General features: G+C 47.7%; 1 protein-coding gene across 2 annotated transcripts in view; it reads right to left on the bottom strand.

Annotated features, from left to right (window-relative positions):
- OSTN (osteocrin) overlaps positions 1-25,498 on the bottom strand; it is a 194,909-nt gene that overhangs the window by 93,195 nt on the left and 76,216 nt on the right. The window contains exons 2-4 of one of the 2 annotated variants that reach the window (XM_085635871.1): positions 16,790-16,888; positions 13,026-13,243; positions 9,077-9,151 (exon numbers count right to left, since the gene is read on the bottom strand). In XM_085635871.1, coding sequence (XP_085491997.1) covers positions 9,077-9,151; positions 13,026-13,243; positions 16,790-16,888 — 392 coding nt within the window. The remainder of the gene's footprint in view (positions 1-9,076; positions 9,152-13,025; positions 13,244-16,789; positions 16,889-25,498) is intronic. The other variant, XM_085635872.1, reaches the window with a different exon arrangement.

Consider the following 25,498-nt stretch of genomic DNA (forward strand, 5'->3'; position numbering starts at 1 on the left):
TTCTATGTCTGCTGCATTCTGCAGCAGACATAGAAAAAGCAAAACTAAGGAGAAATAAAAGTATTTCTCCTTTTTTCGCCATTCTAACGCCTGCTCTTGCAAGGTGTTAGTTTTTGGCGCTGCTTTAAATTTACACCTCCTTGTAAATCTGGGGCAGCGTCAAAAGCAATGGGTGATGCAGTGGAACGCCCACAGCAACCCTCATTGCACCCCCTTTCACGCGCAGTGATGCGTGTAAAGGACCGTATTTACACGTGGCGTAAGCCACAAAGAGTGGCTTAACGCCATTTTATAAATACGGACAAGGGCACATCTCCACCAGTACCTCGCTAAAAGTAAATATGACCCCAGAGTTTGTGAAAAGCCAAAGAGCAGTAACCTTACCCAAAAGTGTAAGTACCCTTTGTGTTTCAGGCCCAAGGTGCTTTTCTTGCATCCCGCGCTCCATAAGGCATGTGTGTGTGCTGCAATTACTCTCTTCACACCACACAGACACACAGTAGAGAAGCCAGTCATTTCAACACTTGTAAATAGCCCCTCTTCTGGAGCACTGCACATATAGTGCTCAATTTGAGCCGATGGCTTCCGGTGCTCGGCATTGGCATTGAATTCTCAACATTGGCAAATATGACTGTCTGCCACATGGTGGTGCTGTTTGTCTAAACTGGAGTGGTATGGTGAGCAAAAGAACGATGGGTTTAACCCAGATTTCTTGACTAGGGGGGTGAATGTTTGATTTGCTCTGCATTCCGTCCATCATCTGTCTGTCTTTTGCTAAATAAGATATGAGCACAACAACTGTTGCCTATTAATTAAAGATACATTCAGGAAGACAAATACCTCCCACCCACCTCATTCTTACAGCTTTTGGGACGTGGAATAGTTGGAATTGTCATGCTCATAGGAGTGTGACGGTTAGTAGGTGTGTTGGTGCTGTCACTGGCAGCGCTGGCAGAGGCAATGTGTGGTGCAAGCTGCAGTGCTCTCCTGATGAGGGCCCTGGCACTTATATCTATATATCTATATATTTATATATATATGTATATACACACACACACATATATTTTTTTAAAGAGGCACTGTACACAGACATATATAGAACCTCTACACACCTGCCCTAAAACTGTCAGATATCACCGCCACTGAGCCACCTGGGCCCTGGTTGGAGCACAGGACTGTCTGTCACGCATGTCAGATACACATGTATGTAGCTCTACTTCACCATCATGCACACACATATCACCAGACCTCTGCTCCACACTGCTATGATCCCATTACCCCAGCACCCCGCTGCCTCTCTAGACTGTTTGCATCACGCGTCATTTCAGTGTAATGGTTCCATATCTACTCGGCGTGGGTTGTATGTATTTAAACCCTTCTCACCCACACATAAGGGGCGTAACGCAGGCACTTGCAGCGCAGGGGCCACATCCTTGCACCCCCACACACTTTTCAGAGGGGCCCCACTCTGCCGCAGGCCAATGAATATCCATGAATTATGAGAGACACAGGGGCCTCTTTTCCCATTCTGCAGGGCCCGGGGTCCATTAATTATTCGTCACTCCGCTGCCACACATGCACGCACATGCACGCACATGCACGCACATGCACGCACATGCACGCCTCTGGGGCAGAAGGGTGGGGGAATGAAAAAAGTTATTAAAAAAACACTTGCCTGTGAGGGCTGGCCGGCCACCGCCTCTCCTCCTTTCTCGTCTTCCTGACTCCGGTCCCGCAGTAGTATGCAGGAAGCACCCGGCTCCCTGCCTCCCAATAGCCAATCACAACAGTGCAATGCAGCATTGTGATCGGTCTGAACGCCGTGGATCGGCGCTCAGCCAGGGAATGGGGACAGGGCATGGTATCCACTCAGGCTGTAGTGCAGCCTAGGAACTAGGAAAAGATGTGAAGTGCACATGAAGGTTTGGCGGGCCCTCCCCACTCCAAGCGCAAAGCTGCAGCAGAAGGAAACATACAATGAAAACGCGAGTTACTATCATTTTATGTTTCCTTCACGTCACTGCTGCTAAGCCGTGGGGCAACGTTCCTGCGCCTTAGTGGCGGAGCCGCCATTGCTACGGGGGTGGGGTTAACAGCGCTTCAAGGCCACTGAAGTGCCTGCAATGTGCTATATTAACGCAACACTAATGACTTCTTAACCCCCACCTTTGTAGTATAACCTCTTCTACAGTATTCTCCCTCTGGTTTACTCCATCCCCCCCCCCCCTCGGCCCTGGTCAGTTTCAGCACAGGAAATGTACGCGACAGAAACACTATTGTGAGGCCCCCACCAGCCCCCTTTTGCTTCCTTTGACTGATTTATAATCCCTGGAGTTGGAATATACTTGGCTGTGCCTCTGTCCCTTCGAGCCCTCACTAGTATCTGCCAATGAATAATATGCAGTAAATGCAGGAAAGGGCGTTTTCCTGTCCTGGGACGCCCTCTTGTGGACCTTAATAAGCAGCGCATGAGTCACAATGCGATGGATTTGCACTGCACAAACTTGCAGCTGCTAGTGACAACACAAACGTGCCCTGAGGGTCCTCGGTGCAGATGACGTGAACGTGTGTCCTGTTTCTGAACTTAAACCGCAGCGAGATTTAAGTGAGTACCTCCATGTGTCCTACTGTTCTGCTCTTCGTAGGAGGAGGAGGTGGAGTAATCGTAGTACTAGTTGTAGCACTACTACAAGTAGTAGCAGCAGTAGTTGTTTTGGAAGTATTAGCAGGAGTAGTAGTAAAAGTAGTAGTATTGTTAATATTAATAATAACAATAAAGATGATAACTCAGAACATGTTTTGTGACACCAATAACTCTACATTTTCTGTACTCTGTGGCAATATTTTGTAACCCCTTCCTGAGGGCACTACACGGCGCACCCCTCTCAGTGCATGATCTACCTCAGTATCTGTTCACATTATACATTTTCTATCTACGCTCCTTGTCTGTGTGTTGTGCTGTCACTCGGTAAAGAGCTCTCCCATCTCAATGAGGGTCAACAATGCACTTGAAAAACGGAGCAGCATATTTACAATGAAATGTTGGAGTGCCGAGCTGCACCGAATTTGGCAGCGCCATGCTCTGATATTTTCAGAAACGCGGGGATGTGCCACATTTATAACAATACGGCACACCCCTGTGCTTTCCCTAGTGCTGGAGCTAAAATTAGCTGCCGTGCGCCAATGCAGGCACACTTGCGCCATAGTGCTGCCCGCACCGCCCAGGAGGAGGACTCGCCATCGCACACAAGACCCCTCTTCGACTCTCCACATCCAGCACGAGTGATCCCCACTCCAACACAGAACATCTCCACTTCCAGATCCAGACCAGTCCCAGGACGACGCTACGCGACACCCTCATCTACAGACCACCAGAACCTTCCACCCAGTCCGAAAGCACCATCACCTCTCTCCTTGACAACCTCGCCAACCTAGGACTGAAGCAGCTGGTCAACACGCCGACCCACAGAGCAGACCACACCCTCGACCCCATCTTCGTGGGAGGAACAAACATCTAAACAGCCACACCACCCAGCCCATCTGGACCGACCACCACTGCGTCCACTTCCGCTTCAACAGCACCACCGCACCCAAACCCACCCCCTGTCCGCATCAACCACAGCACTGAGACCGCCCTCCTCGCCGCAACTGACGACATCCGCATACTTCTCGACCAGGGACATACTACGGCCCTCATCCTTCTAGACCTCTCCGCAGCCTTCGACACCATCTCACATCGCACGCTCGCAGCCAGACTTCGCAACGCAGGGATACAAGGAGCCGCCTGCGACTGGATCCAATCCTTCCACTCGGGCAGAACCCAGAGGATTCGACTCCCTCCCTTCCTCTCCGAACTCACAGAAATCAAATGCGGAGTACGCCAGGGATCTTCACTCAGCCCCACGCTCTTCAACATCTAAATGGCCCCCCTCACCGCCATCGTCCGACAGCATGGGCTCAGCATCGTACCCTAAGCCAACGACACTCAGCTCATCCTCTCACTCACAAAATCCCGATGACACCAGACTCTGCTTCCAGGAAGGAATGCAGAACATGGCAGCATGGATGAAAGACAGCTGCTTGAAGCTCAATTCAGAGAAGACCGAGGTCCTCATCCTCGGACCCTGCACCTCCGCCTGGGACAACACCTGGTGGCCCTCCGCCTCGGAACCCTCCCACCCCCACAGACCACGCTTGGAACCTCAGCATCATCCTCGACTCCTCGCTTTCCATGAACCGTCAGGTCAACGCCGTCACGTCAACTAGTTTCAACTGCCTTTGCATCCTCTGTAAGACCTGCAAATGGATCCCCCCGACTTCAGAAGGACCGTCACCAACGCACTCATAACCAGCAGACTGGACTACGGAAACACCCTAGACGCCGGAATCAACAGAAATCTTCAACACAAACTCCAAACCATCCAGAACGCCGCAGCCAGACTCGCAGGGCCGGACTGGGAACCAAAACAGGCCCTGGTAAAGTGCTCGGCCGACCGTCCAGGGGGTTGGGGGTGTGGCCGAGCTATTTGCTAGGGCCGGTTTCAGACAATTTTGTTACAGGGGCCGATATTGCAGCTATGCTGTAAAAACGGCCCTGTAACAAAAACGGCCCACCAGGGGCCCAAAACTGGCCCCCACCCTGGCGGCCCACCGAGGATATGCTCGGTACCCACTACGGCCAGTCCGGCCCTGCAGACTCGTCCTCGGGACCCCGCATCATGAACACATGACCCAACACCTTCGAGCCCTCCACTGGCTCCCCATCGAGAAGAGGATCACCTTCAAACTCCTCACCCACGCCTACAAATCCCTCAACAACATCGGACCAAAATAGCTCAACGAGAGAGTATCCTTCCACGTACCAAAGAGGAACCTCCGCTCTACCGACCTCGCCCGGGCAGAGGTCCCTTGCATTCTCATAAACAGAACTGGCGGGAGAGCCTTCTCCTACATCGCAGCCAAGACCTGGAACGAGTTCCCCGTGAACATCAGACACTCCCCGACCCTGCACACATTCAGGAAGGACCTCAAGACCTGGCTCTTCGACTGATCCGGAGCCACTCCCCCGCCCCCCCTGCACCTTGAGACCCTCACAGGTGAGTAGCAGGCCATATAAGCCCCCAGATTGATTGATTGATTGAAGTGTGCCAGCACTGAGGGAGAGCAGGAAAGCGCTTTCTTGTCATAGATATGGTACACTCCTGCCCACTCCATTTGATGCAGCAAAGCAAGTTGCTTTGCTGCGTTCCACTGCGCCAAATATTAGTACGTCCGCCCCATAGAGTCTCCTTTCAAGTCCTACTAGCTCTGAAGGAACTTATGCTGTGTACTACTATTTCACCTAGTCTGAGACAACAACCTCCCGGGACAACCGGCTCTATTAAATGCAGTACACCGCATGGCGGCCCTGAGGCTAGATCACAGCTCCACCACAGCGTTGACCACCCACCCTGCTGCTTCAATCACATACCCTGCTGCTTCAACCACATACCCTGCTTCTTCAACCATATTCCCCAGTGCTTCAACCACACACCCCGGTGATTCACTCACATACCCTGCTGCTTCAACCACATACCCTGCTTCTTCAACAATATTCCCCAGTGCTTCAACCACACTGTCAAGAATTCCTGTCATACAAGGGAAACACGCCCTTATGTAAACAGGAGAGCTGTTACATAACTCAAGGGAAACACGCCCTTATGTAAACAGGAGAGCTGTTACATAACTCAAGGGAAACACGCCCTTATGTAAACAGGAGAGCTGTTACATAACTCAAGGGAAACACGCCCTTATGTAAACAGGAGAGCTGTTACATAACTCAAGGAAAACACGCCCTATAAAGGGAGGAACCGGGAGGTACAAGGCTGTCGGATATTGTGTTTACACCGACGTACCTGCTTCGTGAAGAGCAGTGTTCCGGAGTGGTGCTCCAGTAAGGCAAGAACGGAGGTAGGTCGAGTCGTTACTCCCTGGGCCGTGTCTTGCCCCATCGTCACGTGTGAAGGACCCGGAAGCTCTACCGGTCAACCATTGAGCTTCGCTTTTTGACTCGGCTGAGTCCAAGCGCAGTGGCGCTTTTGCTGGTTGGAGTCGTAACTCCCAGCCCGACCAGAGACACAGGGACTGCCAGCTGTAACGCACTCCAGGAGGTGTTTGCCGCGTTACAGACTCTGAAGTCCACAGGATCGATCGAGCGGCTGCTCTCGGTTCAGTCTTCTTGCTTGTGATTGGGGTATCGGTGACGCATCACCAGGAGGTGACTCCGCGTCCCGGTGCAGTCTGAGGAAGAGGTTGAGCGGCTGCTCCCTTCAGGTAGAGACCCCGGCTGGGTGTTTCCCTGACTCCTCGATTCTCCCCAACACTCTTCGTGCCCCTCACAGCCTACCGATTGGCATTGTCGGCCATTTCATTTCTGCCCTCTGTTGGCATACGCCGGGATCGGCGTATATGCAGAGGACGGTTAGGACCATCCGTGCTGTGGGCTGGTAACGTACTTAGCCTGGAGGATTCCAGTGACTATAACTTTTGTTTGTTCTTTGTATTTTATTTGCCTTCATTAAAAGAACTAACCCTTCACAAGTGGTTGCGTCCTCATTGTCGTGTCTGTTAAACGATCCTGAGACGTTCAGGGCGTTACACACACACCCCGGTGATTCACTCACATACCCTGCTGCTTCAACCACACACCCTGCTTCTTCAACAATGTTCCCCAGTGCTTCAACCACACACCCTGGTGATTCACTCACATACCCTGCTGCTTCAACCACATACCCTGCTTCTTCAACAATATTCCCCAGTGCTTCAACCACACACCCCGGTGATTCACTCACATACCCTGCTGCTTCAACCACACACCCTGTTGATTCACTCACATACCCTGCTGCTTCAACCTCACACCCCGGTGATTCACTCACATACTCTGCTGCTTCAACCACACACCCCAGTGATTCACTCACATACCCTGCTGCTTCAACCACACACCCCGGTGATTCACTCACATACCCTGCTGCTTCAACCACATACCCTGCTTCTTCAACCATATTTCCCAGTGCTTCAACCACACACCCCGGTGATTCACCCACATACCCTGCTGATTCAACCACATACCCTGTTTCTTCAACCATATTTGCCAGTGCTTCAACCACACACCCCGGAGATTCACCCACATACCCTGCTGCTTCAACCACATACCCTGCTTCTTCAACTATATTTTCCAGTGTTTGAACCACACATCCCGGTGATTCACTCACATACCCTGCTGCTTTAACCACATACACTGCTTCTTCAACGATATTTGCCAGTGCTTCAACCACACACCCTGGAGATTCACCCACATACCCTGCTGATTCAACCACATACCCTATTTCTTCAACCATATTTGCCAGTGCTTCAACCACACACCCCGAGGATTCACCCACATACCCTGCTACTTCAACCACATACCCTGCTTCTTCAACTATATTTTCCAGTGTTTCAACCACACACCCCGGTGATTCACCCACATACCCTGCTGCTTCAACCACATACCCTGCTTATTCAACCATATTTGCCAGTGCATCAACCACACAACCCGGTGATTCACTCACATACCCTGCTGCTTCAACCACATACCCTGCTTCTTCAACTATATTTTCCAGTGTTTCAACCACACACCCCGGTGATTGCCCCACATACCCTGCTGCTTCAACCACATACCCTGCTTATTCAACCATATTTGCCAGTGCATCAACCACACACCCCGGTGATTCACCCACTTACCCTGCTGCTTCAACCACATACCCTGCTTCTTCAACCATATTTGCCAGTGCTTCAACCACACACCCCGGAGATTCACTCACATACCCTGCTGCTTCAACCACACACCCTGCTTCTTCAACCATATTTCCCAGTGCTTCAACCACACACCCCGGTGATTCACTCACATACCCTTTTGCTTCAACCACATACCCTGCTGCATTGACCTCATCAAACAGTCCTATTTTTTTCCTCTGACTTCCAATAAAGACCCAGTGCAATTTTTTAGATTGTGCGCGCTCCAAGGTTCCAGCCTGTAAAATCTCTGACGTAATCATAGCACAACGTCCATCTCAAGAGACTTAATGCATAATTCAGCAAAATCAATGGCTCCTGAACTGTGCCTCTGATGGCTCCTGAACTGTGCCTCTGAATCTAGAAGATACTCCACCTGAGACAGTCGTCTTTCTCAGCCCAGCTCAAACACTTCCCTTTGAGAAGTGCTGCATGCGAAAGTCGACTTTGTAGCCACTTCACTCAGTGTCAACAATTAAGACCAATCTGTGAGTCTGACTGATGACTTGAAAGATCTCACTCGGCCACTACCATCCGGAACCTCTTAGAGTTTACACTCTGTACCTTCTAGGCCTTGGGCAGTAGAGCGACCAACTCCCTCCAGGTCATCACGGACACTCTTTCCAGTCCTGAACCTTTGCCGACAAATCAGTGTATTCAGGTGTGTAAGTCTAGATGAAAGTAAACCAAGACTACAACACCCAGAATGCATTGCATGGACCCCTAAAAGACGAAGACTGGAGACTATGCCCATTATCACGTAGAGTTAGGTCATAACCCTACTGCAGAGCTGAGGGTCACCAATATCTGGGCAGGCATAAATGGATCCACCTTGGCTGGCCACACTTCATTTGGAATACCTGTCCCTCAAATCCATAAAATGCCTAGTTTGTCTTTACCTGAGCCATTTTCCTGGGTGCCTCTTTCTAGCAGTACCCGCATCCCTACACTTCCTAAACATGGCTACTCACTCCACCGCCTTCAAAACTAGGTATTGATCGCTGGAGACTGACTACCCAACTATCCTTCTCGCGAGATAGAAACCATACAATTCTGTATTACTTTCCTTTTATGAGCTGCAACCATATATTAGTGAACAATCTCATTAATGTCATAGAATGTTCCTGTATCACACGTATTAGATCTCAGAGGTTTCTGTGCCCCCTGCATATTAATAAATCCCCTTTTTGAGAGCACACCCCCTGAATGGCAGACGTTTATGGACAACAAATGCTAGTATGAACAAATGTTTATAAATGATTCCAACCTTACTCCCGCCCTCGGAGGTCCACCTGACATCCTTGTACAGCGCTCCGACGCCCTCTGGGGCCTGGTTCGCGCTCTATAAAGCCGCAAAAATAAATACATAAATAAAATGAACAATGTGACCATATAAAATGAATTAAAAAAACGAACATAATGTGTTTAGAACGGTTCTATAAATGAAAGAACATAAATTAAATTCCCTTAAATTCTAGAACAAAATTTGAGTTAAAAGAGCATTAAGACTTTACGCGCTGCATGAATGATATGATATGGTATAGAAATAAATAACTAATGACATTAACCGAAGTAAAGTACATGAAAGGAATATTGTTATTAGAGCTTTTGCATGCTATGTATAATCTTAAATAGTCCCAGAAGTTTCTTACAAAACCTTTAGTTACAATTTCAAAAGAAATCAAAGAAAAATTTGAATTATATGATAAATTTCATTTAATCGAGCAATAAAGTCTGTAGAAAAACTTAAAAATATAGTGAAAAATGAGTTTTAAGGTAGGTGTGGGAGCACAGGCCAGGGTCAATCCCTCACAGATGGCATACAGAGGGCATCGTGCCATGCTATCAAAGATCAATCAGATGACACCCAAACCTTTGTGCTCTTATTTCACAGTTTCTATCACCATCAGGGGATGGGCTAAACACATCATCTAAAACAGTAACAAGTGAAACACAAAGAGGTGGCAGCCATAACGCCTAATATTTATTCACTTCATTCTGCTTTGTTGTTTTGCAGACTGGGTCAATCACCGTTGGCTGAAAGGGCATCCAGTCATATTATTCCAAAGCAGGATCTACCCTATATGGATACAAAACGCCCTTTAAGGCAGCCTGTGGGTGGGCTCTCAGAGGGTTAGCTAAGCTTGCTATGTCATAATTGGGGCTCCCGGTTTTATGTGGTTTTATTTTTGACATTTCCTCCTGTATTTATCCATATTTTTTTTAACAAATTTTATCAGTGTTTTTCCAGATTTATTTGGGGTTTGTGAAAAAAAGAAGTTGGAACTAGTAAATATCCATATTGTCTTACCGATACATATTTACTCATGCGTCACAGCCCAACTGATTGTAATGGTTTGAAAACCCATGCCTCATAAATCAATACATTCAAATGAAACCATGATCGTTGTCAACTCTGTCCACATCTACAGCCTCCTGAGAAAACATTCTCTCTTCTTCTAACTCCCTGACTGGTCAATCCGCAAAGCTTTGGCAGTCACGACTGACAGGATTTTAAGTCAATCAGACGCAGTCTCTTATCCATTCTTTCTGTAGTTATAAATAGATACAGACTGGAAAATAGATGTTTTGGTGTCTGTATTTATTTATAAAAATCAGTGAAAAATTGAAAAATGAAGCTGTACTCATAATGTAGCCCTGCGACCCGGAAATCAGTTTAGTGTGGGTGAAATGGCTAAAGGGCCAAAGAGTCCCCCATTTTAGGCGTGTGTGATATTCGCATACTTTGCTTTTGCATAATTATAAGAAATTCCTGAAAAATGACGCAAAATTACATGTACTTATGCGAAATGGAAAACCGCCATTTTACGCTATCTTCTAGTGTTCATTTTAGACACAAGGGCACATTTTGCACTAGAAAGTGGCACCAAAAGCACAAACTACAGCCACTCGTGTTGTAGCTGAAGCTGCTCCCGTGCGCCCACGCTACGCTTTTGCTGTGAATGGCATGTAATTGCGTGACGTTGAGAGTAATTTAGAGAATTTCATAGAACACACATAACAGAAAATATAATCGAAATTATGGGAGATTAAGGCAACGTAATGGAAATTTGCTCCGGACCTACAAAGGACATCACTGGAGACATCCCATAGGGCACCGCCAGTGGTACTATCAATTAAAGATATCTAGGCAAAATGTGTGCCCTGTTCCCCCACATGTTGGTGATTCTGATGGTATAGAGGGTTTGGGGATTTCCCTTGAAGGAACCAAGAAATCAAACAAATAGTAGCAACTTTTTTGTTTTATAAAATGGGAAAAATGCTGTGGAAAAAATAATATATCTTTTTTAAAGGACATGAACACATTTTTCTGTGCTAAGATCACCCCCTTCCCAGCTTTCAGGAACAGGCCGAACTATCATTCTTTTAATACAGCTTCGGAATTTTCTATGTGGGAGTTGATGTTTCTAATTGTTTTGTGACTTCTGCCTATTTGAAGTTTGTGATGGAAACAGGTGTGAAATCCAAGGGTGAACCTGGAAAGCTTGCATTTCTGTGAAGGAAACAACATTTAGAATTCAGCAAGGGATCCTTTGTGCAGCGCACTCATGGGATCCCCAGAGAAACTAAGCATTGAAGTCAGAAACAAATCAAAATAAGTCAAAATAAAAAGCCCTTAAGGCCAAAGATAATATGCTGTTCTGTCCGTAGACTTTTCTGGTTGAAAGAATAAAAAGAGTTTGTTGCTTGATGAAAAACACCTGGTACCCAAGTTTTTCATGGTGTACATTCAGCCTGTGCATCCATTCACATTTTAAAATCTAGTGAATGAAAGATCAATACGACTGAAACAGATGCATTTTTTAAATTTGCCCAACACGATTAGCATAGGAATACTTGTTATTTGCACAACTCTGAGTTAGGGGTTATCCATAATATCCTGTGATTCTGATAGCAGTTTGCGAAATGTGTCACTTCCTCACACTGGCTTATGTTTGGAAGCAATAAACAGAGAGAAAGCAATTGGTGGTAACAAAGGATCTCGCCGCCAAGACGTGGAACACCCTCCCCATCCGCCTGCGGCAGACTGAAGACCTTCAGGAGACTCCTCAAGACCTGGCTCTTCTAACAGTAGCAGCGTTCCCCCCCCCCCCAGCGCCTTGAGACCCTCACGGGTATATAGTGCGCTTTACAAATGATATGATTGATTGATTGATTGATTATACTGTGTTACCACGTTTCTCCCAATAACAACGGTACCCACTTGTGTGCCAGTCCTATTGCTCACAAAAGGAAGAGCGCAAAAAAAGCATAAAGAAAATGCAAAGATTTTGCCTTTCAAATGTACCCCTTCTTGCAATGAGAGCAGCTGAAGTGTCTCAGCTTTGGCTCAGCCGATCACCTGGGAACCCTACCCAACCCCTTCATATCTGAAAACTGACATCCAGGGGGAGTCCTGGGAGCTGTGATTTGCGTGGATACACTAAATATTTTATACAGAAAACGGAAAATGTCAAGCTTTGGCTAAGACACTAGGCAGAGACAAACTTTAAAAGTGTTCCCACTTTGGATGTGTTCTGTACAGTGCTGCATACATGAAAATTAGTAAAAGTTTGGAAAAAAGTATTTCCCTAAGTTATTGTTACTTTCAAAAAGGAGTTATTTTTTGGGGGGGGGGGGCAAACCTCTGTCTGCTGCTGTTAATAGTTAGCGGTTTGCGTCAAAGCCCATAGAGGGTGTTACATGGGAACGCTCATGTATCACCCATGGAAGGTCTCCATATGCAAACTAATGCAAAGCAACACAAAGCAGGACTTTGTATTACTCTCGGTCAACATTCCAAAGCAAAACAATATTGAGCTTTAAAGTAAATTCAAAATAAACATTTTGCTCTGGTTTGTGCCATTTTTGTGATGCAAACCCAATGAAAATGTTAGAAAATCTGCCCACCAGTGAGGCTAAATACATAGTTTTCTTACAGCTTACATTTTTAAGTCTGTTTATTCATACAAGGCAACTGATGACTTAACCCTATAAGTAGAGAATAAGGTGAACTTCTGTATTTTCTCCTCTAACACAATCACAAATAAAGAAAGAACTCTGGTCTTACAACAAATTCAGCTTTGAAAGAAATGTGTCTAGATTTATAAACGATTGATATCTCAGTACTCACCCAGTTGTACCTACCTACCACACGGGCCCGGGTTGAGGCTGTCTTGCTGCTGACCTCCACACCTACGCTTGAGTGGACTCACCTCTGCTTGGCCTTCAGCTCCGTGGAGGCTGCCGACAGCCGGTCCAGTGGGGTGCCGAAGCCGGGAAAGCTCCTCTTCTTCTTGGTCTCGATGACGTCATTTTCAAGGGACACCAGCTCATCGAGAAGCAAGAGCTTGGCCACCAGGTCGGTAGCGGCCTTCTCCTCGCTGGACGCGGAGTGTGAATCCGTGTCTAAGAGAAGGGAGGAGTCCACGGACTGTAGAAACAGATGGTGGACACTGTGTTAGGGAGCTGCTTGAGTGGACATCACACTGACCTTCTATGCATCTTTGCACTTCACCTAATTCAATGCAAAGCAATCAGTTGAGTAAAACTGAGCTGTTAATCATAAAAGTAGACTTTTGATCAGTAACGAACAAGGCCTTTGGGTTAGTGGTAAATCATTAAAGAATCTACACAGGTGTATGGTGGAGGTGCTGAGGTGTTCCACCCAACAGCTGGATGCAGCTGTGGAAATCATTTGACGCCAGAATTACTTCATGGTTTTCTACTCCCATCATCTTGCATCAGGCCAAGTTTTTGGGGCTACACGAATAGCCTCGTGAGCGAGAGCTGATAGAGTTTCACTACTCTTATTTTTACTGTTAGATAGTTGTACTGTTTTATTGCTATTTTCAAAGCTCTGATTCCTCTCTTTTGCAATCAGTGGATGGCACTTTTTAATTTAGAATTGTAGAAGGGATGCAAGTAGGACATTCACCCGATGTGCCCCCAAAATCTCAAACAAGATCGCAGTCAACATCTGAAAAGCTCCCTCCCTCCTCCTCTGCATCAAGTGAGGACACTTGTTCTCACACAGCCTCTCTCCACAACCTCAAATCCCTCACTGCTCACCTTCCTCTCTAGTCGGTGAAGGCTCATGGATCACCACTCCCCACTCCTTCACACAACCTCTAAATACATTCTCTGCTCCACTTTGGCCTCTGTGTAACAGTGAACCCTGCACACCAGGTTTCATTCATACTAGGAGCACTCTTCTCCAATGATGGAGGAGAGCTTCTGCTGATGTCTGTGATATTCTTTGTTAAAAACAGTTTATTGTCTGAAATCAGATGACATTTGAATCATTTCCACAATATGTTTGTGTTTTTTGTTAAGGGCATACATGGGTAGTCTCAACCACTGCAGGGACAGAGCTCTGGTTTCCCCAGAACAGTATCTCCATGGACAAGTATGAGGGGTAACCCAGGCCCATGGCCAGGACTTTTCCTGCCCTGTGGCCCTTGTACCTCTTGTACCCCTTAAATGACGCTGCGGGAGGGGCCCAGATGAGGGTTATTGTCAGTCCCCACAATCCCATTGACTACAACCTTGGCAGTGTACTTCCGCCAGTGAGAGAACCCCAGACGCCCTAGCTCCTCAGTTTTCTGGGGATACTGTCTCCAAATGGAGAGAGCAGAGGCCCAGCTGGGGGGTAAAGACACAGTCCACAGTGAGAGGAGCAGTAGTTCAGGGGTTACCTGCTCTGAGAGAAGAGCACCCCAAGACGGACCCTTGTCAGGCCACTTCTAACCTTAAGGTGGTTCCTGTGCTGTCCCAGAGGACAGGAGACTTGCCCCAGGCAGACCCTACAGGACACAGAGTCTGTCACCTTTAAGGGGGTTGTGACTCCCCCCCTGGAAGTCCTTGACTGCCAGGATCTGTTCAGACTATGGCCACTGATCATAGGCTGAGAAGCCAGCCTCAGGATACCAACCCTGCGAGGGCAGGAGCGGGGTTAGAAGGAGCGAGTCTGCCTCCTGAGGGCGTCATCTGCCACTCTGAAAACCCTAAGAGGCCAGAGTGACCTCAGGAGCCAGGGAGGGGCTCCTTACCAGCCTCCCAGCTGGAGATGAGGCTTGCCCAAGGCCCCAGGCTGGAACCTTCACATCGATAATAATAATGGGGTGACCCAGTCTCGTGCAGATTCTGGGGATAGATATGGTATGTGAACAGTGGTTCTGCCACGTAACAAACGTTTGATTAAGTAGTATGTCCTCACAATGGTAGGACCATCAATTAATGATTTAACAAACCACAACACTAACCATATATACAGACAAAAGACTCAACTAAATTAAAAAAGTGTTAATCAAAATATATTAAAGAAAATCATATATCTTACGAAATTGGTGATAAATGACAGGACTGATACACAATGTACACATCTACAATAAATAGTTTTTACAATACCTGTGACAAAAAAAGGGAAAAGTGACTGTAGTGTTACTCTACAAGTATCAACAATACAAAATATACATAACAAATGTAGCACATAAAATATCAATTGATTGCAAAGCATTGAATTAACAATGAAGAAAGCCCTAAAAAGACCTGTGACATATCATCTTCATTATTTAGTAGGTCTGTTTGGGCAGCAATGCTTATATTGAAAATGTCGACGTTTCGACTCCTTGAATCAGTGTGTATTTGGAAGGCATCACATTGGAGTCTTCATCAGGACTATAAATCAAATGTGTACAGCCTTATAGACAACATTTTTCTTGGAGGAATGGAGTAATGGGCAAGCCTCTGCATCAATCACTGTTGATGACCTCAATGACCTGGCTACAGGGATTGTGATTATTACTTGAAGTGGGGACTCCCCACCCTCAACTGATAACTCTTTTACACCTAGAATGTGACTTAGTTGAATTTGCAGGCATCAGGGACTTTAAGGTGTGCACTTGGCATACTACTGGCTCTGCCCCAGCTGCACAGGCCTCTCTGAGGTGCCAGCCTATCAACAGGTCTTTTAATTTGTCTTTAAACAGGGGGCTCATTTACAAGCCCCTTTCACCGCCGGTGCATCACTTTTACTGATGCCCCGGCAGCGCAGCGGGCTTCCCCATATTTACAAGGCCATGGAAAGTCACCCTGCATCACATTTCATGGGCTCGTAAATTTGATTCCCTTTCACGCATAAGTATGCGTGAAAGGGGCGTTCCATGGGTGTTGCTGTGGGTGTTCCCATTCAACAACCGTGGTACTTGACGCATTCCCAGATTTTCAACATTTTGTAAACCTGGGACTGCGTCAGAATCCTTTTAAAGGAAAATGCCTTTACTGCCTTTAAAGATTGTTTTTGTGCAGGAAGGTGTCCCTTCCTGCACAAGAATAATCATCCCCTCACCGCAAGAACCCTTGCGAAATGAGGCAAGGGTGTCTGTGCTGGCACACGGCTGCTGTTTGTGCACCGGCACGGGGGGGGGGACAGGAATGTGTCCTATCCTGTAGATGCGCCGCATTCCTGCCCTTTTATTTTGACGCACGACAGAGAAGCAGGAAGGCTTGCTGCATTTCCCGGCGTCAAAATATTGCAAATGGGTCCCAGGGTCTTCAAAAACAGTGATTTTTAGCTGAGTCTTTCACTGCACAAATAGAAGCAGTAGTGTTAATAAAATAGTGCTTCTATGCTTCCGTGCAAGGAACATCAGTTTCTGTTTAGAATAGGATCTGCTGAACGCATAAGTTTCTTTCACAACAATCTGTGTTTGTCAGACAGCACTGGGGGGCCATTTTATATCCGTGTGTTAGAATTTCAAAACAGAGACAACAATATCACAAAAAGCGCTTAAAATGTGTGCCTTCTGTTTTCTTTCACGTGCCTCATAACTTTAAATTATTTGGCACACAGTTTTCCAGTTATGATGCATAATTTAGTCAACCGTGCTTGATTTGATCCATCAATGCCACATATTCCCAGTGGCCCTGCTTATAAGTCAGTGGCCCTTGAGTTTATTGGTCCTAAGTGCTGGCTCACCTCTGGTGCTGCACCGGCCAGGAGGAGCCTTCCTGCATTCCATTGGATCAAGGCCACAGCCAGGAGAAAGTGCACACACAGAAGCCGAGTCACCAGCATCTGCAAAAAAAAACACATAGGTTACAAGTGTGAGAGTGTGCACTACACACAGCTGGGAACAGGGAAAGTGACGCACAGAAGCCGAGTCACCAGCATCTGCAAACAAACACATAGGTTACAAGTGTGAGAGTGTGCACTACACACAGCTGGGAAGATGGAAAGTGACGCACGAAGCTGAGTCACCAGCATTTGCAAACAAACACACAGGTTACAAGTGTGACACTGTGCAACACAGGCATCTGGGAACAAGGAAAGTGCACGCACAGAAGCCGAGTCACCAGCATCTGCAAACAAACACATAGGTCACAAGTGTGAGAGTGTGCACTACACACAGCTGGGAACATGGAAAGTGACGCACAGAAGCTGAGTCACCAGCATCTGCAAACAAACACACAGGTTACAAGTGTGACACTGTGCAACACAGGCATCTGGGAACAAGGAAAGTGCACGGACAGAAGCCGAGTCACCAGCATCTGCAAACAAACACACAGGTTACAAGTGTGAGAGTGTGCACTACACACAGCTGGGAACAGGGAGAGTGACACACAGAAGCTGAGTCACCAGCATCTGCAAACAAACACACAGGTTGCAAGTGTGACACTGTGCAACACACACATTTGGGAATGAAGAAAGTGCACGCACAGAAGCCGAATCACTAGCATCTGCAAACAAACACACAGGCTACAAGTGTGAGAGTGTGCACTACACACAGCTGGGAACAGGGAAAGTGCACGCACAGAAGCTGAGTCACCAGCATCTGCAAACAAACACACAGGTTGCAAGTGTGACACTGTGCAACACACACATTTGGGAATGAAGAAAGTGCACGCACAGAAGCCGAATCACTAGCATCTGCAAACAAACACACCGGTTACAAGTGTGACACTGTGCAACACAGGCATCTGGGAACAAGGAAAGTGCACGCACAGAAGCCGAGTCACCAGCATCTGCAAACAAACACAGGTTACAAGTGTGACACTGTGCAACACAGGCATCTGGGAACAAGGAAAGTGCACACACAGAAGCAGAGACACCAGCATCTGCAAACAAACACACAGGTTACAAGTGTGAGAGTGTGCAACACAAGCAGTGGGGTATGAGGAAAGTGATGCACAGAAGCAGAGACACCAGCATCTGCAAACAAACACACAGGTTACAAGTGTGAGAGTGTGCAACACAAGCAGTGGGGTATGAGGAAAGTGATGCACAGAAGCAGAGACACCAGCATCTGCAAACAAACACACAGGTTACAAGTGTGAGAGTGTGCACTAAACACAGCTGGGAACAGGGAAAGTGATGCACAGAAGCCGAGTCACCAGCATCTGCAAACAAACACATAGGATACAAGTGTGAGAGTGTGCACCACACACAGTTGGGAACAGGGAAAGTGATGCACAGAAGCAGAGTCACCATCATTTGCAAACAAACACATAGGATACAAGTGTGAGAGTGTGCACTACACAAAGCTGGGAACAGAGAAAGTGACGCACAGAAGCAGAGTCACCAACATCTGCAAACAAACACACAGGTTACAAGTGTGAGACTGTGCAACACAAGCAGTTGGGTATGAGGAAAGTGCAAGCACAGAAGCCGAGTCACCAGCATCTGCAAACAAACACACAGGTTACAAGTGTGAGAGTGTGCACTACACACAGCTGGGAACAGGGAAAGTGACGCACAGAAGCCGAGTCACCAGCATCTGCAAACAAACTCACAGGTTACAAGTGTGACACTGTGCAACACAGGCATCTGGGAACAAGGAAAGTGCACGCACAGAAGCCGAGTCACCAGCATCTGCAAACAAACACAGGTTACAAGTGTGACACTGTGCAACACAGGCATCTGGGAACAAGGAAAGTGCACACACAGAAGCAGAGACACCAGCATCTGCAAACAAACACACAGGTTACAAGTGTGAGAGTGTGCAACACAAGCAGTGGGGTATGAGGAAAGTGATGCACAGAAGCAGAGACACCAGCATCTGCAAACAAACACACAGGTTACAAGTGTGAGAGTGTGCAACACAAGCAGTGGGGTATGAGGAAAGTGATGCACAGAAGCCGAGTCGCCAGCATCTGCAAACAAACACACAGGTTACAAGTGTGAGAGTGTGCACTAAACACAGCTGGGAACAGGGAAAGTGATGCACAGAAGCCGAGTCACCAGCATCTGCAAACAAACACATAGGATACAAGTGTGAGAGTGTGCACTACACACAGCTGGGAACAGGGAAAGTGATGCACAGAAGCCGAGTCACCAGCATCTGCAAACAAACACATAGGATACAAGTGTGAGAGTGTGCACCACACACAGTTCGGAACAGGGAAAGTGATGCACAGAAGCAGAGTCACCAGCATTTGCAAACAAACACATAGGATACAAGTGTGAGAGTGTGCACTACACAAAGCTGGGAACAGAGAAAGTGACGCACAGAAGCAGAGTCACCCACATCTGCAAACAAACACACAGGTTACAAGTGTGAGACTGTGCAACACAAGCAGTTGGGTATGAGGAAAGTGCAAGCACAGAAGCCGAGTCACCAGCATCTGCAAACAAACACACAGGTTACAAGTGTGAGAGTGTGCACTACACACAGCTGGGAACAGGGAAAGTGACGCACACAAGCCGAGTCACCAGCATCTGCAAATAAACTTACAGGTTACAAGTGTGAGAGTGTGCACTACGCACTGCTGGGAATGAGGAAGTGCACACACAGAAGCCGGGTCACCAGCATCTGCAAACAAAGATACAGGTCACACGTGTGACATTGTGCAACATACACAGCTGGGAATTCGGAAAGTACACGCACAGAAGCTGAGTCACCGGCATCTGCAAACAAACACACCGTTTACAAGTTTGAGAGTATGCAACACATACAGCTGGGAACAAGGAAAGTGCACGCACAGAAGCTGAGTCCCCAGCATCTGCAAACAAACACACAGGTTACAAGTGTGACACTGTGCAACACAGGCATCTGGGAACAAGGAAAGTGCATGCACAGAAGCCGAGTCACCAGCATCTGCAAACAAACACAGGTTACAAGTGGGACACTGTGCAACACAGGCATCTGGGAACAGGGAAAGTGACGCACAGAAGCCGAGTCACCAGCATCTGCAAACAAACACAGGTTACAAGTGTGACACTGTGCAACACAGGCATCTGGGAACAAGGAAAGTGCACACACAGAAGCAGAGACACCAGCATCTGCAAACAAACACACAGGTTACAAGTGTGAGAGTGTGCAACACAAGCAGTGGGGTATGAGGACAGTGATGCACAGAAGCTGAGTCACCAGCATCTGCAAACAAACACACAGGTTACAAGTGTGACACTGTGCAACACAGGCATCTGGGAACAAGGAAAGTGCACGCACAGAAGCCGAGTCACCAGCATTTGCAAACAAACACAGGTTACAAGTGTGACACTGTGCCACACAGGCATCTGGGAACAAGGAAAGTGCACACACAGAAGCAGAGACACCAGCATCTACAAACAAACACACAGGTTACAAGTGTGACACTCTGCAACACAGGCATCTGGGAACAAGGAAAGTGCATGCACAGAAGCCGAGTCACCAGCATCTGCAAACAAGCACACAGGTTACAAGTGTGACACTGTGCAACACAGGCATCTGGGAACAAGGAAAGTGCACGCACAGAAGCCGAGTCACCAGCATCTGCAACCAAACACAAGTTACAAGTGTGACACTGTGCAACACAGGCATCTGGGAACAAGGAAAGTGCACACACAGAAGCAGAGACACCAGCATCTGCAAACAAACACACAGGTTACAAGTGTGAGAGTGTGCAACACAAGCAGTGGGGTATGAGGAAAGTGATGCACAGAAGCAGAGACACCAGCATCTGCAAACAAACACACAGGTTACAAGTGTGAGAGTGTGCAACACAAGCAGTGGGGTATGAGGAAAGTGATGCACAGAAGCTGAGTCACCAGCATCTGCAAACAAACACACAGGTTACAAGTGTGAGAGTGTGCAACACAAGCAGTGGGGTATGAGGAAAGTGATGCACAGAAGCTGAGTCACCAGCATCTGCAAACAAACACACAGGTTACAAGTGTGAGAGTGTGCAACACAAGCAGTGGGGTATGAGGAAAGTGATGCACAGAAGCTTAGTCACCAGCATCTGCAAACAAACACACAGGTTACAGGTGTGACACTGTGCAACACAGGCACCTGGGAACAGGGAAAGTGACTCACAGAAGCCGAGTCACCAGCATCTGCAAACAAACACACAGGTTACAAGTGTGAGAGTGTGCACTACACACAGCTGGGAACAGGGAAAGTGATGCACAGAAGCCGAGTCACCAGCATCTGCAAACCAACACACAGGTTACAAGTGTGAGAGTGTGCACTACACACAGCTGGGAACAGGGAAAGTGGCGCACAGAAGCCGAGTCACCAGCATCTGCAAACAAACACACAGGTTACAAGTGTGAGAGTGTGCACTACACACAGCTGGGAACAGGGAAAGTGACACACAGAAGCCGAGTCACCAGCATCTGCAAACAAACACACAGGTTACAAGTGTGAGAGTGTGCACTACACACAGCTGGGAACAGGGAAAGTGACGCACACAAGCCGAGTCACCAGCATCTGCAAATAAACACACAGGTTACAAGTGTGAGAGTGTGCACTACGCACTGCTGGGAATGAGGAAGTGCACACACAGAAGCCGGGTCACCAGCATCTGCAAACAAAGATACAGGTCACACGTGTGACATTGTGCAACATACACAGCTGGGAATTCGGAAAGTACACGCACAGAAGCTGAGTCACCGGCATCTGCAAACAAACACACCGTTTACAAGTTTGAGAGTATGCAACACATACAGCTGGGAACAAGGAAAGTGCACGCACAGAAGCTGAGTCCCCAGCATCTGCAAACAAACACACAGGTTACAAGTGTGACACTGTGCAACACAGGCATCTGGGAACAAGGAAAGTGCATGCACAGAAGCCGAGTCACCAGCATCTGCAAACAAACACAGGTTACAAGTGGGACACTGTGCAACATAGGCATCTGGGAAAAAGGAAAGTGCACACACAGAAGCAGAGACGCCAGCATCTGCAAACAAACACACAGGTTACAAGTGTGACACTGTGCAACACAGGCATCTGGGAACAAGGAAAGTGCATGCACAGAAGCTGAGTCACCAGCATCTGCAAACAAACACACAGGTTACAAGTGTGACACTGTGCAACACAGGCATCTGGGAACAAGGAAAGTGCACGCACAGAAGCCGAGTCACCAGCATCTGCAAACAAACACAGGTTACATGTGTGATACTGTGCAACACAGGCATCTTGGAACAAGGAAAGTGCACACACAGAAGCAGAGACTCCAGCATCTTCAAACAAACACACAGGTTACAAGTGTGACACTGTGCAACACAGGCATCTGGGAACAGGGAAAGTGACGCACAGAAGCCGAGTCACCAGCATCTGCAAACAAACACACAGTTTACAAGTGTGAGAGTGTGCAACACAAGCAGTGGGGTATGAGGAAAGTGATGCACAGAAGCTGAGTCACCGGCATCTGCAAACAAACACACAGGTTACAGGTGTGACACTGTGCAACACAGGCATATGGGAACAGGGAAAGTGACTCACAGAAGCTGAGTCACCAGCATCTGCAAACAAACACACAGGTTACAAGTGTGAGAGTGTGCACTACGCACTGCTGGGAATGAGGAAGTGCACACACAGAAGCCGGGTCACCAGCATCTGCAAACAAAGATACAGGTCACACGTGTGACATTGTGCAACATACACAGCTGGGAATTCGGAAAGTACACGCACAGAAGCTGAGTCACCGGCATCTGCAAACAAACACACCGTTTACAATTTTGAGAGTATGCAACACATACAGCTGGGAACAAGGAAAGTGCACGCACAGAAGCTGAGTCCCCAGCATCTGCAAACAAACACACAGGTTACAAGTGTGACACTGTGCAACACAGGCATCTGGGAACAAGGAAAGTGAACACACAGAAGCAGAGACACCAGCATCTGCAAACAAACACACAGGTTACAAGTGTGACACTGTGCAACACAGGCATCTGGGAACAAGGAAAGTGCACACACAGAAGCAGAGACACCAGCATCTGCAAACAAACACAGGTTACAAGTGGGACACTGTGCAACACAGGCATCTGGGAACAAGGAAAGTGAACACACAGAAGCAGAGACACCAGCATCTGCAAACAAACACACAGGTTACAAGTGTGACACTGTGCAACACAGGCATCTGGGAACAAGGAAAGTGCATGCACAGAAGCTGAGTCACCAGCATCTGCAAACAAGCACACAGGTTACAAGTGTGACACTGTGCAACACAGGCATCTTGGAACAAGGAAAGTGCACGCACAGAAGCCGAGTCACCAGCATCTGCAAACAAACACAGGTTACATGTGTGACACTGTGCAACACAGGCATCTGGGAACAAGGAAAGTGCACACACAGAAGCAGAGACACCAGCATCTTCAAACAAACACACAGGTTACAAGTGTGACACTGTGCAACACAGGCATCTGGGAACAGGGAAAGTGACGCACAGAAGCCGAGTCACCAGCATCTGCAAACAAACACACAGGTTACAAGTGTGAGAGTGTGCAACACAAGCAGTGGGGTATGAGGAAAGTGATGCACAGAAGCTGAGTCACCGGCATCTGCAAACAAACACACAGGTTACAGGTGTGACACTGTGCAACACAGGCATCTGGGAACAGGGAAAGTGACTCACAGAAGCTGAGTCACCAGCATCTGCAAACAAACACACAGGTTACAAGTGTGGGAGTGTGCACTACACACTGCTGGGAACAGGGAAAGTAATGCACAGAAGCCGAGTCACCAGCATCTGCAAACAAACACACAGGTTACAAGTGTGAGAGTGTGCACTACACACAGCTGGGAACAGGGAAAGTGACGCACAGAAGCCGAGTCACCAGCATCTGCAAACAAACACACAGGTTACAAGTGTGAGAGTGTGCACTACACACAGCTGGGAACAGGGAAAGTGACGCACAGAAGCCGAGTCACCATCATCTGCAAACAAACACACAGGTTACAAGTGTGAGAGTGTGCACTACACACAGCTGGGAACAGGGAAAGTGCACGCACAGAAGCCGAGTCACCAGCATCTGCAAACAAACACACAGGTTACAAGTGTGAGAGTGTGCACTACGCACTACTGGGAATGAGGAAGTGCACGCACAGAAGCCGGGTCACCAGCATCTGCAAACAAAGATACAGGTCACAAGTGTGACATTGTGCAACATACACAGCTGGGAATTCGGAAAGTACACGCACAGAAGCTGAGTCACCGGCATCTGCAAACAAACACACCGTTTACAAGTTTGAGAGTATGCAACACATACAGCTGCGAACAAGGAAAGTACACGCACAGAAGCTGAGTCCCCAGCATCTGCAAACAAACACACAGGTTACAAGTGTGACACTGTGCAACACAGGCATCTGGGAACAAGGAAAGTGCACGCACAGAAGCCGAGTCACCAGCATTTGCAAACAAACACAGATACAAGTGTGACACTGTGCCACACAGGCATCTGGGAACAAGGAAAGTGCACACACAGAAGCAGAGACACCAGCATCTGCAAACAAACACACAGGTTACAAGTGTGACACTGTGCAACACAGGCATCTGGGAACAAGGAAAGTGCATGCACAGAAGCCGAGTCACCAGCATCTGCAAACAAGCACACAGGTTACAAGTGTGACACTGTGCAACACAGGCATCTGGGAACAAGGAAAGTGCACGCACAGAAGCCGAGTCACCAGCATCTGCAACCAAACACAGGTTACAAGTGTGACACTGTGCAACACAGGCATCTGGGAACAAGGAAAGTGCACACACAGAAGCAGAGACACCAGCATCTGCAAACAAACACACAGGTTACAAGTGTGAGAGTGTGCAACACAAGCAGTGGGGTATGAGGAAAGTGATGCACAGAAGCTGAGTCACCAGCATCTGCAAACAAACACACAGGTTACAAGTGTGAGAGTGTGCACTACACACAGCTGGGAACAGGGAAAGTAATGCACAGAAGCCGAGTCACCAGCATCTGCAAACAAACACACAGGTTACAAGTGTGAGAGTGTGCACTACACACAGCTGGGAACAGGGAAAGTGACGCACAGAAGCCGAGTCACCAGCATCTGCAAACAAACACACAGGTTACAAGTGTGAGAGTGTGCACTACACACAGCTGGGAACAGGGAAAGTGATGCACAGAAGCCGAGTCACCATCATCTGCAAACAAGCACACAGGTTACAAGTGTGAGAGTGTGCACTACACACAGCTGGAAACAGGGAAAGTGCACGCACAGAAGCCGAGTCACCAGCATCTGCAAACAAACACACCGTTTACAAGTTTGAGAGTATGCAACACATACAGCTGCGAACAAGGAAAGTACACGCACAGAAGCTGAGTCCCCAGCATCTGCAAACAAACACACAGGTTACAAGTGTGACACTGTGCAACACAGGCATCTGGGAACAAGGAAAGTGCACGCACAGAAGCCGAGTCACAAGCATTTGCAAAGAAACACAGGTTACAAGTGTGACACTG

This window comes from Triturus cristatus, chromosome 11 (genome assembly GCF_964204655.1).
Source record: "Triturus cristatus chromosome 11, aTriCri1.1, whole genome shotgun sequence".
NCBI classification, from domain to species: domain Eukaryota; kingdom Metazoa; phylum Chordata; class Amphibia; order Caudata; family Salamandridae; genus Triturus; species Triturus cristatus.